Source organism: Danio rerio, chromosome 20, assembly GCF_052040795.2.
Source record: "Danio rerio strain M-AB ecotype USA chromosome 20, GRCz13ab, whole genome shotgun sequence".
In the NCBI taxonomy this organism is placed as follows: domain Eukaryota; kingdom Metazoa; phylum Chordata; class Actinopteri; order Cypriniformes; family Danionidae; genus Danio; species Danio rerio.
Genome location: NC_141040.1, coordinates 53,142,703 through 53,158,621, shown reverse-complemented (window position 1 = coordinate 53,158,621; position 15,919 = coordinate 53,142,703). Strand labels below are relative to the sequence as shown.

The 15,919-nt window shown below is 37.4% G+C and overlaps 1 protein-coding gene across 5 annotated transcripts in view; it reads right to left on the bottom strand.

Moving 5' to 3' along the window:
• Positions 1 to 15,919, bottom strand: part of cd109 (CD109 molecule) — a 153,144-nt gene that overhangs the window by 114,404 nt on the left and 22,821 nt on the right. For 3 of the 5 annotated variants that reach the window (XM_087298641.1, XM_087298645.1, XM_087298642.1), the window contains exons 18-25: positions 12,969 to 13,077; positions 10,958 to 11,072; positions 10,755 to 10,868; positions 8,509 to 8,727; positions 6,388 to 6,529; positions 4,859 to 5,035; positions 4,699 to 4,780; positions 1,639 to 1,867 (exon numbers count right to left, since the gene is read on the bottom strand). In XM_087298641.1, the coding sequence (XP_087154767.1) occupies positions 1,639 to 1,867; positions 4,699 to 4,780; positions 4,859 to 5,035; positions 6,388 to 6,529; positions 8,509 to 8,727; positions 10,755 to 10,868; positions 10,958 to 11,072; positions 12,969 to 13,077 (1,187 nt within the window). The remainder of the gene's footprint in view (positions 1 to 1,638; positions 1,868 to 4,698; positions 4,781 to 4,858; positions 5,036 to 6,387; positions 6,530 to 8,508; positions 8,728 to 10,754; positions 10,869 to 10,957; positions 11,073 to 12,968; positions 13,078 to 15,919) is intronic. The other 2 variants (XM_087298643.1, XM_087298644.1) reach the window with 1 other exon arrangement.

The window sequence follows — 15,919 nt, the reverse complement described above, 5'->3', positions numbered from 1 at the left end:
ATTTTAATAAATCTATCAATTAAGCCATCCATCAGTCTTTGAATCTATGCATCATCTATGAATCTTTCAATCTATAAATCAATCCACTCCCCCGTTCATCCATCAGTTCATCCATAGATCTCTTAATCCACCCATCCGTTCCATCGTATAATACAACCATCATCCATCCTTCCAACAGCCCATACTTCTTTAAATCCATCCCCCCTCCATTCACCCATCATTCCGTCCAATAATCTTTTCATCCATCCATATATTCCATCTAATAAACTCTTATCCATCCATCCATCCATCCTCCTATCCATTACATTGAATAATCTTTTCGTCCATCTATCAAGCCAATCTTTTAATTCATCCATTCATCTTTAATCTATCCACTTATCAATTCCATCCAGTATTCCTATCCATCAGCCTATTGTTCTTTTAATCCATCCATTCATCCCTCCATCCACCTACCTATTCCAACCGATAATGTTTTCATCCATCCACCAATTCATTAATCCTTCCATCTATTCACCTGCCCATTCCATCCAATAATCCTTTCATCCAATTATCCATTTATCCGTTCATCCCTCCGTCCACCTTCCCATTCCATCCAATAATCCTTTCATCCATCCATTCATCCACCCATTAATTATTCATTACATCAAATAATCTTTTCATCCCTCCATCAACCCACCCATCTTTTAATTTATCCACCTATTAAATTCATCCAATATTTCCATCCACCAGTCTATTGTTCTTTTATTTCATCCATCCATCCATCCATCCATCCATCTATGAATTCTTCCATCCACCTATTCATTACATTGAATAATCTTTTCATCCATCCATCAACCCATACATCTATTAATTCATCCATCCATCTTTTAATCTATCCACCTATTAATTCCATCCAGTATTTCCATCCATCAACCTATTGCTCTTTTAACTCATCCTTCCATCCATCTATCCATTCTTCCATCCACTTACCCATTCCATCCAATAATAGTTTCATCTGTCCATTAGCCCATACTTATTTAAATCTATCAATCCATCCCTCCATCCACCAACCCATTCCACTCAATGATCCTTTCATCCATCCATCCATCCATCCATCCATCCATCCATCCATCCACCCATACTTCATTTAATCCATCCATCCATCTATCTATCCATTACATCGAATATTCTTTTTATTTATCTATTAACCCACCCATCTTTTAATTCATCCACCCATCTCTCCTTCCACCCACCCATTCCAACCAATAATCTTTTCATCCATCCATCCCATTTGCCAGCCCATGCTTCTTTTAATCCATCGATCTCTCCATCCCCCACCCATTCCATCAAATAATCCTTTTATCCATCTATCCATTCATTAGCCCACATTTCTTTTAATCCATCCATCCATCCATCCATCCATCCACCTATCCATTACATAAAATAATCTTTTCATCCATACATCATCATTACATCTTTTATTTCATCCATCCATCTTTTAATCCATCCACTTATCAATTCCATTTAATATTTTCATCCATCCATCACATCAGCCCATACTTCTTTGAATCTATCCATCTCTCCCCCCACCTACTCATTCCATCCGATAATACTTCCATCCAATCTCCATCCATCTATGCCTTCATCTCTACATCTAACCTCATATTTGGCGTCCTCCAGAAGCGCTATTAGAACATATGCAGTGAGAGACACCGATCCATCCAGTCCTCCCTGTAGCTCAGTGTGGATGACCCGACCCGGCTCTCTGAATGAACCGTCCGACTCCTGATGGGCCACCAGCCAAAATGCTGTCCTTTCCATCACCAAGGGCTCAATGGAAATGAAGTCCCGAGCCTGGAGAAAACACCTGAGCACGAACGCTGACAGCCTGAATATCATAGAACACACATTAATTTTATTTATTTGTCAGTACTGAATTCAAATGTGTAAAGAAGATGTTTGATTTTAAAGGGATAATTCAACCAAATATTTTAATTTATAGTTAATTTAATCACCCTCTGGTCAATTGAAAATATTGCAAAAAATGCAGTTTACATTTTTCAACCACTGGAATTACAAATATGAACATATATGTTGAAATCTGACCATATGTAAACACATATAAAATTATGGTCCCACTTTATATTAAGTGTCCTTAACTACTATGTACTTACATCAAAAAATAAATACAATGTACTTACTGTGTTTATAATGTATTTGAGAACACTTGTGGTGCTTTTGAGTTAGGATAGAGGTTGGGTTATGGACAGGTTTGGTTGTATGGGTAGGTTTAAGGGTAGGTTAAGGTGTAAGGGATGGTCAACAGTGTATTTACAAATGTAATTACAAAATTTATTTACAGATGTAATTACATACATGTATTAAATCAAGCATAAGTACACAGTAAATACATGTATTTACATAATAACAACATTGTAACAAACTATTAATTCCTGTGTAAGTACATGATATTAGTTAAGGCCACTTAATATAAAGTGGGACCAAATTTACTATGGAAATCAGTGGTGACTGGTTTTCAGTACTATTCAATTGTTCAGTCGTTGTATTTTCTTTTGTGATCAACAGAGGAAAGAAACAAGTAAAAAGATGAGTAAATGATGACCGAACTTAAATTTCTGGGTGAATTGTCCCTTTAATCTAACTATTCCTTTAAAGCAACCCAGGTTCATTAGAGATATGTGCCCAGGGCTACAATGTAGAGAACCGGAAAATACATGCCCGGGCTACCTACGCTTGTAGTTATGCTTTTTCAAAATTCCACTAGAGGCTGCTATGTACACTTTTGACAATCTCAAATATATTACTGGTGCACATTTCCTCATCCGTGCCATATCTCCACCAGAGGCTTTCTCTCTTTCCCAAAAGTGAGCTTACATCACACACCATGGTCCTACATAGCCACACCTCCTGTTAATCACTTGTCTCATGACTGCACCACAATCGTACTCTGTTTTTGTTTGTAACCAGGTTAAATTTCTTATTGATGTAAGCTTGTTGAATATTCTGAGGAGAATATTGGGTTGCTATTGTAAGTAACGTAAATCTTGTGGTCTTGAGGTGGTTTGGTGGTGTGTGACAAGGTGCGCGCGACGTGTCTGAAGAGCGAGGAGGGATGCTGTGGGGAGGGGTGGGGAGATGTGAGAAGGGTGCGCAACGTATTTGAAGAACGGGAAGGAGACGTGCGATTTTTCGGGAGATTATCACTGGTTTGCGGGCATTCAGGAGTCTCCGTGCATTTGCGGGAGATTGCTGAAACTTCCAGGAGACTTTGGATGTCTGGAATGACCTCCCGCCCTACTCATAATTCTCTCTTCATATAGCCGTATGCCTATTACACATCCATAAAACACTGTGATATAACCGGGCTCGAATCGTATCGCTTTTTCACTACAATCGATCCACTCCAGAGTTCGTTTCAATCAAGCCGAGACCACCTCTTTCAAGCGATTTCGGAGAGATTGATTTGGCGCAGATCCTAGTGCGATAGCTGGATTCACATATGCCCAACGAACCACGCTAACTGGGCAAACGAGACAGGTTTCGAAACAAAAGTCTAGATGTGAAAGTACCCTTAAGGCCTGTGCACACCAAGACGTTTTTTGCTCGCGTTTTCCGTCGACATTTAACGCCTCATAACTTAATAAAGGGCTTCAATGTGATTGTGCATAGCAACCCGCAAAACGGCAGGCACAAAAGCGTCATTTTTAATGCGTGGCGTCAAATCAGATCTGCACTTTTGCTCACGTGCACGGAGCTGCTGAAGTTATCATAAACAGCACTTGGAGGTGCTCAAGCGCAAAACTGTCAATGCGAGCGCACATTGAAGAAGATGCCCAGAGGCAACATGAACGTGGAGCTGCTGATTGCTCTGGTGAACAATAATCATTTTTTCATCGCTAGAGCTGGAGCTGCTGTTTGAACCATCCATGCTTGTTTGAGTCACCAGTAACTTTATAAACAAATGCGTGAACTTCCTCTCCTCCTCTTCTTCTGTGTTATAAGCGGGTGTCAGAAGCTTAATGTTGTGCAGCGCCATCTAACGTCAAAAGAGTGATTTAGCATACTCTTCTGCTTAACGCCAGTGAAAAGCGCTTGGGTTTGAACACTGAAAAACATCTCGTAAAACGCTGCCGATAAACACAAACGAAAAATGTCCCAGTGTGTAGGAGCCTTTAGTCTTGTTTAAAAAAAAAATCAGAAAATGTGTTTTCTAATCAAAGATGCCTTAAACGAACAGGCTTTAAGGGTTAAATGGGGGTATAGTGGGATGTAGTGACCAACTAAATTTGGGCTAAGCCCCGGATGATAATAATGTCGAGTTATGGCCCTGTTGTCGTGCATAATACATCAGCTTGATTTTGACTGACCCACACACTACACCCAACCGATAGTGTTTTCAAAAGCAAACTAGAAGAGCATCAAAACGTGCCGCCTTTACAACAATTTCACACAGATTTCATTTTTAACCAGGTTTCTGGAACTCAAACCCCTGGTCTGCTCCACATCCCAAGTCTGATCCCATACTATTAAACTACCAAGGAGTCATACCAGGAAAGATATCCACCACCCCGCAGCATTTGCTTTACACACAAAATGCAGCAATACATAGTCCCAGGTGCATATTTTGCGGTTCTCAAAAATATAGCTCTAGTCACACATTCCCAAATGAGCATTTGTTGTGTATTTATTCATGTATACCACGTGCTGCCAGATTCATCGCTGTCTCCAAAGGCACTGAAAGAACCGTCAACCCTTTGGTAGGAAAGCTCACGCTCATAAGCTGCAATAAAACAGATGTGTAAACTCAATGGTATCGGTCAATGAACAAATCTCAGGATTATACTTCACAAAAACTCACCTTCCATCATATAGCTCATAGCTTTCCTCCTAGTCTGTTCTTCAGCCTGCTTGGTGCTTTTAAGATACTGGAGAACATAGGTATTTGGAGCAAAATGGATCATGTTCTGCTCACCACAACCGTAAGGCATTTCAATGAGGGAGTCCAGATTGCCGATGGATGGGCCCAGAATGTCACCTTCAGTAGAGATGCATAAGATGAGACGTAGGTTAGATATTGTTAGTCATTATGCATGAAAAAGCCGAATGCCAAGTTCAGACAGCACATTTTTCAAAGTAGTGGCATCGTGGATGTTTTCACACTGCATGACTATAAGGGGTAACGTTCAGTCAGTGCTATGTTTACACTGCGACTTGGATTGGCGACAGGGGTTTTCACACTGCATGACTTTACAAGAGGAAGAATCGCAGAATACAATGCAACCCGGGCTCATTGTGGAAATGTAGCCCCGTGGACGTTTCTGCGGACCGTGATTTACGTCCCGGGAGGTATGTATTCGAGCGGTTTTTGTTTTCGCGGATCCGCGAGAGGCCGCTGTGCGCGCTTATTTGCTTCTCGGGCACCTCTCGGGAGCGCGCGCCGTTCACGCCCGCACTGTTCTCGCGCGAAAAGCCGCCGGATCGGCCGCCCCGGCCGCCCTCCTCTTCTTCCTCCTCCTCCTCCTCCTTCCCTAAACCCAAGCGACGGTTTGCAAAAGCCGTCCAAAAAGAAAAAAAAAAGCAAAAGCCCTCGTCTTCGATTTTGACCGCGTTTTCAGATCCCACCGCATTCTCGCCCTTATTTTTCCGATTCTGTTTTTCATCTTACCTGATTTCCGGAACCGCTGTTCCCCGGACTCGACCCTGGTTGTTGTCCCTGCGGCCGGCTCCTCCTCCTCCTTCTCCGGGGCCTCCGCTCCGCCGACGCAACACTGTGAGCTAAGCGGACAAACTGGTTGCATCGGGAAAGCCCTCCACTCACAAGGCGAGCCGTTGGCCGGCGAGGGCGAAGAGGAGGAGCGGAGCGGCGCCACACCGCATTCGCTCAAAAAAAACTAAACGCAGCCTTACGTACCTCCGGCCACGTAAATCGCGGTCTCCAGAAACATCCGCGGGGCTACGTTTCCAGAATGAGCTTGGGTTGAAACAATGTATTGGTCCACAGCATGGAAACAACGCAAGGTCACGTAGTATATCTTTTGTTATTAACTACATAATGAGAAAGAAGCCGTTAGTGGAGAAGAAAATAAACCTAATTTGCTCTTCTGACTTTAAAAGGGATTAATTTCTTCACCTATTTCTTTTTCGAGTCGGTTGTGGTATTGCTCAGATGACATGTCAAACAGCCACAGGTGCTCCTGACAAATATACACTAGTTTTTCCTCAGTTTCTTGGGTCCAAATAGACCCAAAAAAGCCCTTTTAACTTCTCCCCCAACCTTCCGCTAGTCAGCAGATACCATACTAGTGGATGCTGCTCTTTCATTGTCAAGATACAATCATGCAGTCTGAACTTAGCATTGGAGTAGAAATACAGCGTAAAGACACCTACCCACAGCAGAAACACTGGCCCTCTGACTATCAGGAACCACATCTGCAGGGAAACTGAAGGTCATCTTCCTGGACAGTGTGTGCTGCTGCAGAAGAAACTCCAGGAACAAGGTCTGAGTGAATGACTGCTGCAGTCCTTCTGGCTGGAGAGAAATTATTCAACATACACACACACACACACACACACACACACACACACACACACACATAAAAAAAGTTTCATAATTGTATAATTTATAAATGCAGAGTGATAAAACATAACGAGAAAATTGCTTTTAAATGTGAAATGGATTAAATAAATAAAAATCACTATCATGAAAATTATTTATTTTTATTTTAGAAATATAATATATAATACAAAATAAAAGTCTTAAAAATACTAAGGTCTTACAGGTAGCTTAGATTTATTTATTTATTTTTTATTCCTGTAAGGTTGAGAAGACTAGATTACTGACTATTGACAGTACAGGTTTTCTCAAACATTTCCCAATGGTTCTGCATACTGTATGGCTTTTTTCTGTGGAATAACATCCCAGAAGCTTTACATGCATGACATACATTTAAAAGACAATGTTGGTAGTGAATCACTTCTGAAAGTTTTAACATTTCTGAATTATCAATAACCGTAATCTGCAGACAAAGAAAATTTCACAATCAACATTGGCCTTGTGTGCCCTCATAAATATTGCAGATCTTTCAACCACAGTTATAGATTCTCTACAATGTCAGTGCTGATCTGGAATTACAATGGCCAACCTAAGTAGCTTAGCTTTGATGTATTAAATAAAGTATAATCAAAAAAACTAAAATAAAATAAAAAATATCTAAAATAAATGTGCTTAATTCTTGAGAAAAATTGTAATTAATAATTAAAAAAACGTGTACATTTATTTTTTATTTAAATTAAAACATAGTTCAGAATTAGTATTTGTGTTGCATGAACTATAAAAATACAAAGATTAATTGCTGTGCTGTCCTTATTTAAATAAAACAGATCAACATATTGAAGATTTAGATTTATGTACAGTTGAAATCAGAATTATTAAACCCCCCTTTGACTTTTTTTTCTTTTTTAAATATTTCCTAAACAATGTTTAACAGGGCAAGGAAACTTTCACAGTATGTCTGATAATATTTTTTCTTCTGGAGAAAGTCTTATTTGTTTTATTTCGGCAAGAATAAAAGCTGTTTTCAATTTTTTAAATCACCATTTTGAGGTCAAAATTATTAGCCCCTTTACGCAATTATTTTTAGATATAACAAACCATCATTATACAATAACTTTCCTAATCACACTAACCTGCCTACTTAACATAATTAACCTAGTTAAGCCTTTAAATGTCACTTTAGAATTATCTTGAAACATATCTAGTGTAAAATTATGTACTGACATCATGGCAAAGATAAAATAAATCAGTTATTAGAGATGAATTTTACAGTTTTTCTCCGTTGGTTTGGCTAATTTCTTGAAACAGAAATTACATCCTCAAAATTCAGAGATCATTTGGCAAAACAGTGCTACAGTTTAGCACAACACTATAGCTCACTTGCAAAGCTCATATTTTTGCCAAAACAGTTCCCTCATGAGTCAAAACTAAATTTACTTCTCATTTAAACAGTCAGTGACCCCAAATGCTTCGTCCATTTGGTATTGTGTAAGGACTGCAAGTCAAAATGTTTAGATATTTTGTCACTATGGCAAAGGACCACTAAAATATCCCTCATGTCCACCTTACAGCCTTAGCCCAGTCCTTCACTGACAATGGTTACTGTACTGTTTTTGTCTAGCTAACAGAATACAATTGTGTATAAACCTGAAAATAAGTAATAGGATTTTAGGGTAAGAGTAACCTCTAAGGTTTGGTGCCACACATTGCACTTAGACTGCCAAGGAAATGGTCACTCCTTTTTTTATTGTAATGATCAACCACACACAAAGTAACTTCCATATATCAGAGAAAAAAGAAACTGTACACAGCATGATGAACTGTAATATAAACACGCAAACAAAAAACTAGAGTGCTATAAATAAACCTGGAGTTTTATTGCGCTGAACATGACCGAACATGAACATGACTCGGAGTCTGTAAAATGATTCGAATTTCCCATCACTGATGCTTACCTTGACTAGAACAGTTTTGTAGAGCCAGTCTGAAGAGTAGACGGACGTGGCTTTGACAGAGATGGGAATTTCTCCCAGCGTCGTGGCTTTGATGGGGAACAGAAGCGTGGTGAAGTTCTGACTCAACACTAACACTTTCCTCACGTTGGCCACAGAAAAATCTGCGCTGTCTGTTGACACAAACTCAAACATCCCGCTTTCTGCAACAACTACGATCACCTGTGACAGAAAAAAAACAGCTTCAGCTCATAGTTTATTTTAAATACATTTAGCCGGTAGCTAGCTCTCTGCAACTCTCACATGGTCACCCACTGAAGGTAAGAAGGGCTGCGCCCGGTCAGTACCTGGATGGGAGACCACATGGGAAAGCTAGGTTGCTGCCGGAAGTGGTGTTAGTGAAGCCAGCAGGGGGCGGTCTTCTTGACTTGACTGAGGTTTGTGTGGGTCCTAATGCCCCAGTATAGTGATGGGGACTTTATTATGCTTAGTGAGCGTCGTCTTTTTATTGAGATGTTAAACCGAGTTCCCGACTCTCTGTGGTCATTAAAAATCCCAGGATGTTCTTCGAAAAAGAGTAGGGGTTTAACCCAGGCATTCTGGCCAAATCTGCCCACTGGCCTCTGTCCATCATAGCCTCCTAACCATCCCCATATCCTAATTGGCTTCATCACTCTGTCTCATCTCCACCAATCAGCAGGTGTGTGGTGTGCAGGCTGGCGCAAAATGGCTGCCATCGCTTCATCCAGGTGGATGCTGCACACTGGTGGTGGATGAGGAGATTCCCCCTATGTGTAAAGCGCTTTAAGTGCCCAGAAAAGTGCTATATAAATGTAAGGAATTATTGTTGTTATTATTATTATTATTCATTCATTCATTCATTCATTTTCTTGTCGGCTTAGTCCCTTTATTAATCCGGGGTCACCACAGCGGAATGAACCGCCAACTTATCCAGCAAGTTTTTACGCAGCGGATGCCCTTCCAGCCGCAACCCATCTCTGGGAAACATCCTCACACATTCACACACACTCATACACTATGGACAATTTAGCTTACCCAATTCACCTGTACCACATGTCTTTGGACTATGGGGGAAACCGGAGCACCCGGAGGAAACCCACGCAAAGGCAGGGAGAACATGCAAACTCCACACAGAAACGCCAACTGAGCCGAGGTTCAAACCAGCGACCCAGCGACCTTCTTGCTGTGAGGCGACAGCACTACCTACTGCACCACTGCCTCACCATTATTATTATTATTATTATTATTATTATTATTATTATTATTATTATCATTATTATTATTATTATTATTGTTATTATCATTATTATTAATATTATTATTATTATCATTATTATTATTATTATTATTATTATCATTATTATTATTATTATTATTATTATTATCATTATTATTATTATTATTATTATTATTATTATTATTATTATTATTATTATTATCATTATTATTATTATCATTATAATTATTATTATTATTATTATTATTATTATTATCATTATTATTATTATTATTATTATTATCATCATTATTATTATTATTATTATTATTATTATTATCATTATTATTATTATTATTATTATTATTATCATTATTATTATTATTATTATTATTATTATTATTATTATTATCATTATTATTATTATCATTATTATTATTATTATTATTATTATTATTATTATTATTATTACATCTCTCTTTTATCTCACTGGTCAACACTGGTCGTTTAAGCATAAACAACATCTGTAAATTAGGATGGAAGTGAGTTGATTTCTTTGACAGAAACGAAAGTCGCTGGTTTGCGTCCCGACTGGGTCAGTTGGCATTTCTGTGTGGAGTTTGCATGCTCTCCCCATGTTGGTGTTGGTTTCCTCTGGATGCTCCGGTTTCCCCCACAGTCCAAACACATGCGCCATAGGGGAATTGGGTAAGCTAAATTGGGTGTAGTGTATGTGTTTGAATGAATGTGTATGGGTGTTTCCTAGAACTGGGTTGCAGCTGCAAGGGCAACCACTGTGTAAAACATATGCTGGATAAATTAATTTCGCTGCGGTGACCCCTGATAAATAAAGGGACTAAGCCGGAGTAAAATGAATAAATGACCACACTCAAGCCTTTAAAAATATCTGATCGACCAACCCTTTAAAATTGAATATTAAAGGCACTTTAATGAGCAATAATGGAACAAACTATCAATCAAAAAAAGGTTACAAACATCAGACGTATCTCACCTCCAAATCTACATCCATATAGTTGAATAAATTGACTTCAAGCAGCAGCAGTTCTCCACGGATGAGAAACGCCGGGAGGTCCAGTGACATGAAGAAATCTCTGAACACTGTCAGCTGGGAATCAGACATCTTTAGAACAATCTGTGTCTGTGTTATGCATGTTAATAATCAGTGATAGGTAGAGTGTGTGTGTGATGTATCACCTCTGCAGGAGCGCTGATGCCCAAACCCAGATTCTCAGACATGACGATAGCAAAAGCCGCCCATGAGGTCAGACTGTCTGGCACGGTCAAGGAGAAAACAGCTGAAGCAGAGTCACTGCAACACAACATAAACACACACAAATCAGTCAGATTAAATGTAGAGATGTTTCAGCAGTCTAATTGGAGTTCACCTGTGGTCATTTCAGCTGATTGGACATGATTTGAAAAGGCATCCAGATCTGAAAATGGCTTTACACCGTCGCTTCCCACACAACCTGATCTTGAGAGCTTGAGAGGTACTGCAAAGAGGAATGGGCAAAAATTCCCAAAGACAGGTGTGCCAAGCTTGTGGCATCATATTCAAAAAGACTTGAGGCTGTAATCGCTGCCAAAGGTGCATCAACACAGTATTAAGCAAAGGCTGTGAATACTGATGTACATGTGATTTTTTCAGGTTTTTATTTTTAATAAATTTGTAACAATTTCAAAAACTCTTTTTTCACATTGTCATTATGGGGGATTGTGTGCAGTTTTGAGGAAATAAATGAATTTAATCCACTTTGGAATAAGGCTGTAACATGAACAAATGTGGAAAAAGTGAAGCGCTAATGAATACTTTCCGGATGCACTGTATATCTATATAATTGCATGTATAACAATCTAAAATCTAAATAAATAACTTTTCATTGATGTATGGTTTGCTAAGATAACACAATATTTGGCTGAGAAAACACTATTTCAAAGTTTGGAATCTGACAGTTAAAAAATAAATAAATAGAATAAAATAAACAAAATAAAAAACTTTGCTAAGACAAAAGTCTTGTCACTGAACAGAAATAATGTCCAGTATAGAATATAAAGTCATGCTGCAGTGGAAACAGAATGAATATTGTGTCTGACTCCATCATGAGCTTGGAGGACTGCATCCATACATCTCTGACTCAAATCACTGATTAATAAAGTCATCTGGAATGGCAAAGAAAGCGTTCCTGCAGGACTCCCAGAGTTCATCAAGATTCTTTGTGTTCATCTTTAATGCCTCCTCCTTCATCTTACTCCAGACATGCTCAATAATGTTCATGTCTGGTGAGTGGGCTGGCCAATTCTGGAGCACCTTGACCTTCTTTGCTTTCAGGAACTTTGATGTGGAGGACTCTTCAGTGGTTTGTAATGTAATGGGCAGCACAAATGTCTTGATACCTCAGGCTGTTGGTGCTGCCATCCACTTTGCAGATCTCTCTGCACGCCCCTCTACTAAATGTAACCCCAAACCATGATTTTTCCTTTACCAAACTTGACTGATTTCTTTAAGAATCTTGGGTCCATGCGTGTTCCATACATACACTATATATATATATAGTAATGGTGAGGCAGTGGTGCAGTAGGTAGTGCTGTCGCCTCACAGCAAGAAGGTCGCTGGTTCGAACATTGGCTCAGTTGGCGTTTCTGTGTGGAGTTTGCATGTTCTCCCTGCCTCCGCGTGGGTTTCCTCCGGGTGCTCCGGTTTCCCCCACAGTCCAAAGACATGCGGTACAAGTGAATTGGGTAGGCTAAATTGTCCATAGAGTATGACAGTGTGTGTGAATGCGTGTGTGGATGTTTCCCAGAGATGGGAAAGGGCATCTGCTACATAAAAACTTGCTGGATAAGTTGGCGGTCCATTCCGCTGTGGCGACCCCGGATAAATAAAGGGACTAAGCCAACAAGAAAATAAATTATTGAATTAATTAATATATTATAATAAATATGTTATAATATTTAACATACATATTATATATTATATATGTTTCATAATAAAGTGCTAGATAAATTTGATTTCATCCCCGATTTGTTTTATTTTATTTTGGTCCCATATTAAGTGAAAAGCCATGTAATTATTATATTAATGTGAATTATCACTTAAATGTTTTGTGAACGTAAACCCCTGATCATCCGGTCTGGGTTAACAAGCTGAATGTACATTTATTTCCAGGTGAAATCAGCTCAAGGTCAGACAGATTTCTCCACACACCTCACATTAGCATCCAGCCAGATCCAGGTTTCAGGAAAGTCTTTTCTCTGTCTGGGCTCTTGAATACTGCTGTCAGGCATCGCAGTCATAAAGAGTCCCTCCTCCCCTGCTGTGGATCACAAAAGCATTTGTCAGCAAACAGCAATTTGAAAATAAATAAAAGCTGCCTAGTTAACCTAATTAACCTAGTTAAGCCTTTAAATGTCACTTTACGCTGTATAGAAGTGTCTTGAAAAATATCTAGTCTAATATTATTTACTGTCATTATGGCAAAGATAAAATAAACCAGTTATTAGAAATGAGTTATTAAAACTATTGTGTTTAGAAATGTTGAAAAAATTTCTATGTTAAACAGAAATTGGGGAAAAAATAAACAGGGGGGCTAATAATTCTGATTTCAACTGTAAATGTCGAGCACTTTACTTTAATTTTACGTAATTTTAATTGTACTTAAAAAAACAGGAAAAAACACTGTGTAAATAACACAGCAACTTTATTGTATAAAACAGTACAATTGCTGTAATTTGTCATTACTTATATAGTACATAAAATAACAGTCAAGCTGTTAATTTACAGATATTGTTTGTAATTTTTACGGATTTTTGAATATAATTTAAAATAACAGAAAAAATACTGTATAAACAATACTGTAATTTCCCTGTATAAAAAACAAAAATGTCAGTAATTTGTCTTTAATGATTAAGTACCTAAAATGAAAGTCAAACTGTGAATTTAGAGATTATTTGTCATTTTACTAAGTTCTAAATATAATTTTAGATTACAAAAAATTACTGTAAAAATGTAGGGATATTTTTTACAGTGTAATTACCCTAGTTAAACCTTAACATGTCACTTTAAGCTGTATTAAGCTGTATAGAAGTGTCTTGAAAATATCTAGTCTAATATTATTTACTGTCATTATGGCAAAGATTAAAATAAACCAGTTATTAGAAATGAGTTATTAAAACTATCATGTTTAGAAATGTGTTGAAAAAAATCTCTCTGTTAAACAGAAATTAGGGAAAAAATAAACAGGGGGGCTTACAATTCTGACTTCAACTGTAAATGTCGAGCACTTTACTTTAATTTTACGTAATTTTAATTGTACTTAAAAAAAACAGGAAAAACACTGTGTAAATAACACAGCAACTTTATTGTATAAAACAGTAAAATTGCTGTAATGTGTCATTACTTATATAGTACATAAAATAACAGTCAAGCTGTTAATTTACAGATATTGTTTGTAATTTTTATAGATTTTTGAATATAATTTAAAATAACAGAAAAAATACTGTATAAATAATACTGTAATTTCCCTGTATAAAAAACAAAAATGTCAGTAATTTGTCTTTAATGATAAAGTACCTAAAATGAAAGTCAAACTGTGAATTTAGAGATTATTTGTCATTTTACTAAGTTCTACATATAATTTTAAATTACAAAAAATTACTGTAAAAAATGTAGGGATATTTTTTACAGTGTAATTACCCTAGTTAAACCTTAACATATCACTTTAAGCTGTATAGAAGTGTCTTGAAAAATATCTAGTCTAATATTATTTACTGTCATCATGGCAAAGATAAAAATAAATCAGTTATTAGAAATGAGTTATTAAAACTATTATGTTTAGAAATGTGTTGAAAAAAAATTCTCTGTTAGACAGAAATTAGGGAAAAAATAAACAGGGGGGCTAATAATTCTGACTTCAACTGTAAATGTCGAGCACTTTACTTTAATTTTACATAATTTTAATTGTACTTAAAAAAACAGGAAAAAACACTGTGTAAATAACACAGCAATTTTATTGTATGAAACAGTAAAATTGCTGTAATGTGTCATTACTTATATAGTACATAAAATAACAGTCAAGCCGTTAATTTACAGATATTGTTTGTAATTTTTATAGATTTTTGAATATAATTTAGAATAACAGAAAAAATACTGTATAAATAATACTGTAATTTCCCTGTATAAAAAACAAAAATGTCAGTATTTTGTCTTTAATGATAAAGTACCTAAAATGAAAGTCAAACTGTGAATTTAGAGAGATTATTTGTCATTTTACTAAGTTCCACATATAATTTTAAATTACAAAAAATTACTGTAAAAAATGTAGGGATATTTTTTACAGTGTAATTACCCTAGTTAAACCTTAACATGTCACTTTAAGCTGTATTAAGCTGTATAGAAGTGTCTTGAAAAATATCTAGTCTAATATTATTTACTGTCATTAGCCCCTTTCACACAGTGATACCGGTAAATATCTGGAAAATTTCCGGAACGACTTTACCGGTATATTCAAAAAAGCGCTGTTCACACAGACGAGGACGTTACGGAAATTTTCCGGAAAAGAGCATTCACACATCCATTCCAAAATACCGGTAAATTCTGACATCATTCACCACAAATGAGCTTTAAACGGCTGCGCTTGTGTTTGTAAACATTTGACTAAATTACAAACTCTGTGGATGATCAATATTGTGAACAACTTTCGCAGGATCACTTTCGCATGTCGAGATGTTCATAATATGTGCGTGTGCAGGCGCTCACAGGCTGTTTCACAGGCACACGCAAAACTTGAAGGTAAACAAACAACGGCTTATCATAAGCATCTCATCGATGATTATTTACACAGTTGGCATTAAGAAGAACATATAAACGTGATCTGAATAACTTCTAGCAGCTAAATGTGTCTGGAAAAATATTCAAAGGGTTTTATTCTCATAAACCGCGCGGACGTAAATGCGTCTGACTGTTGTGATTGGCTTAAGCAGACGTCTCACATCAGCACGTTCTAGACGTGCACAGCGCAGCATTCCGGCAAATTGCCGGTAATGTTACAACTTCTCTTTCCGGAAAATAGCCAGAACGAATTTACCGGTATTTTCAAAAAGGACCTGTTCACACATACAACCTTTCCGGAAAATTGCCGGCAATTTTCCGGAAAGGTC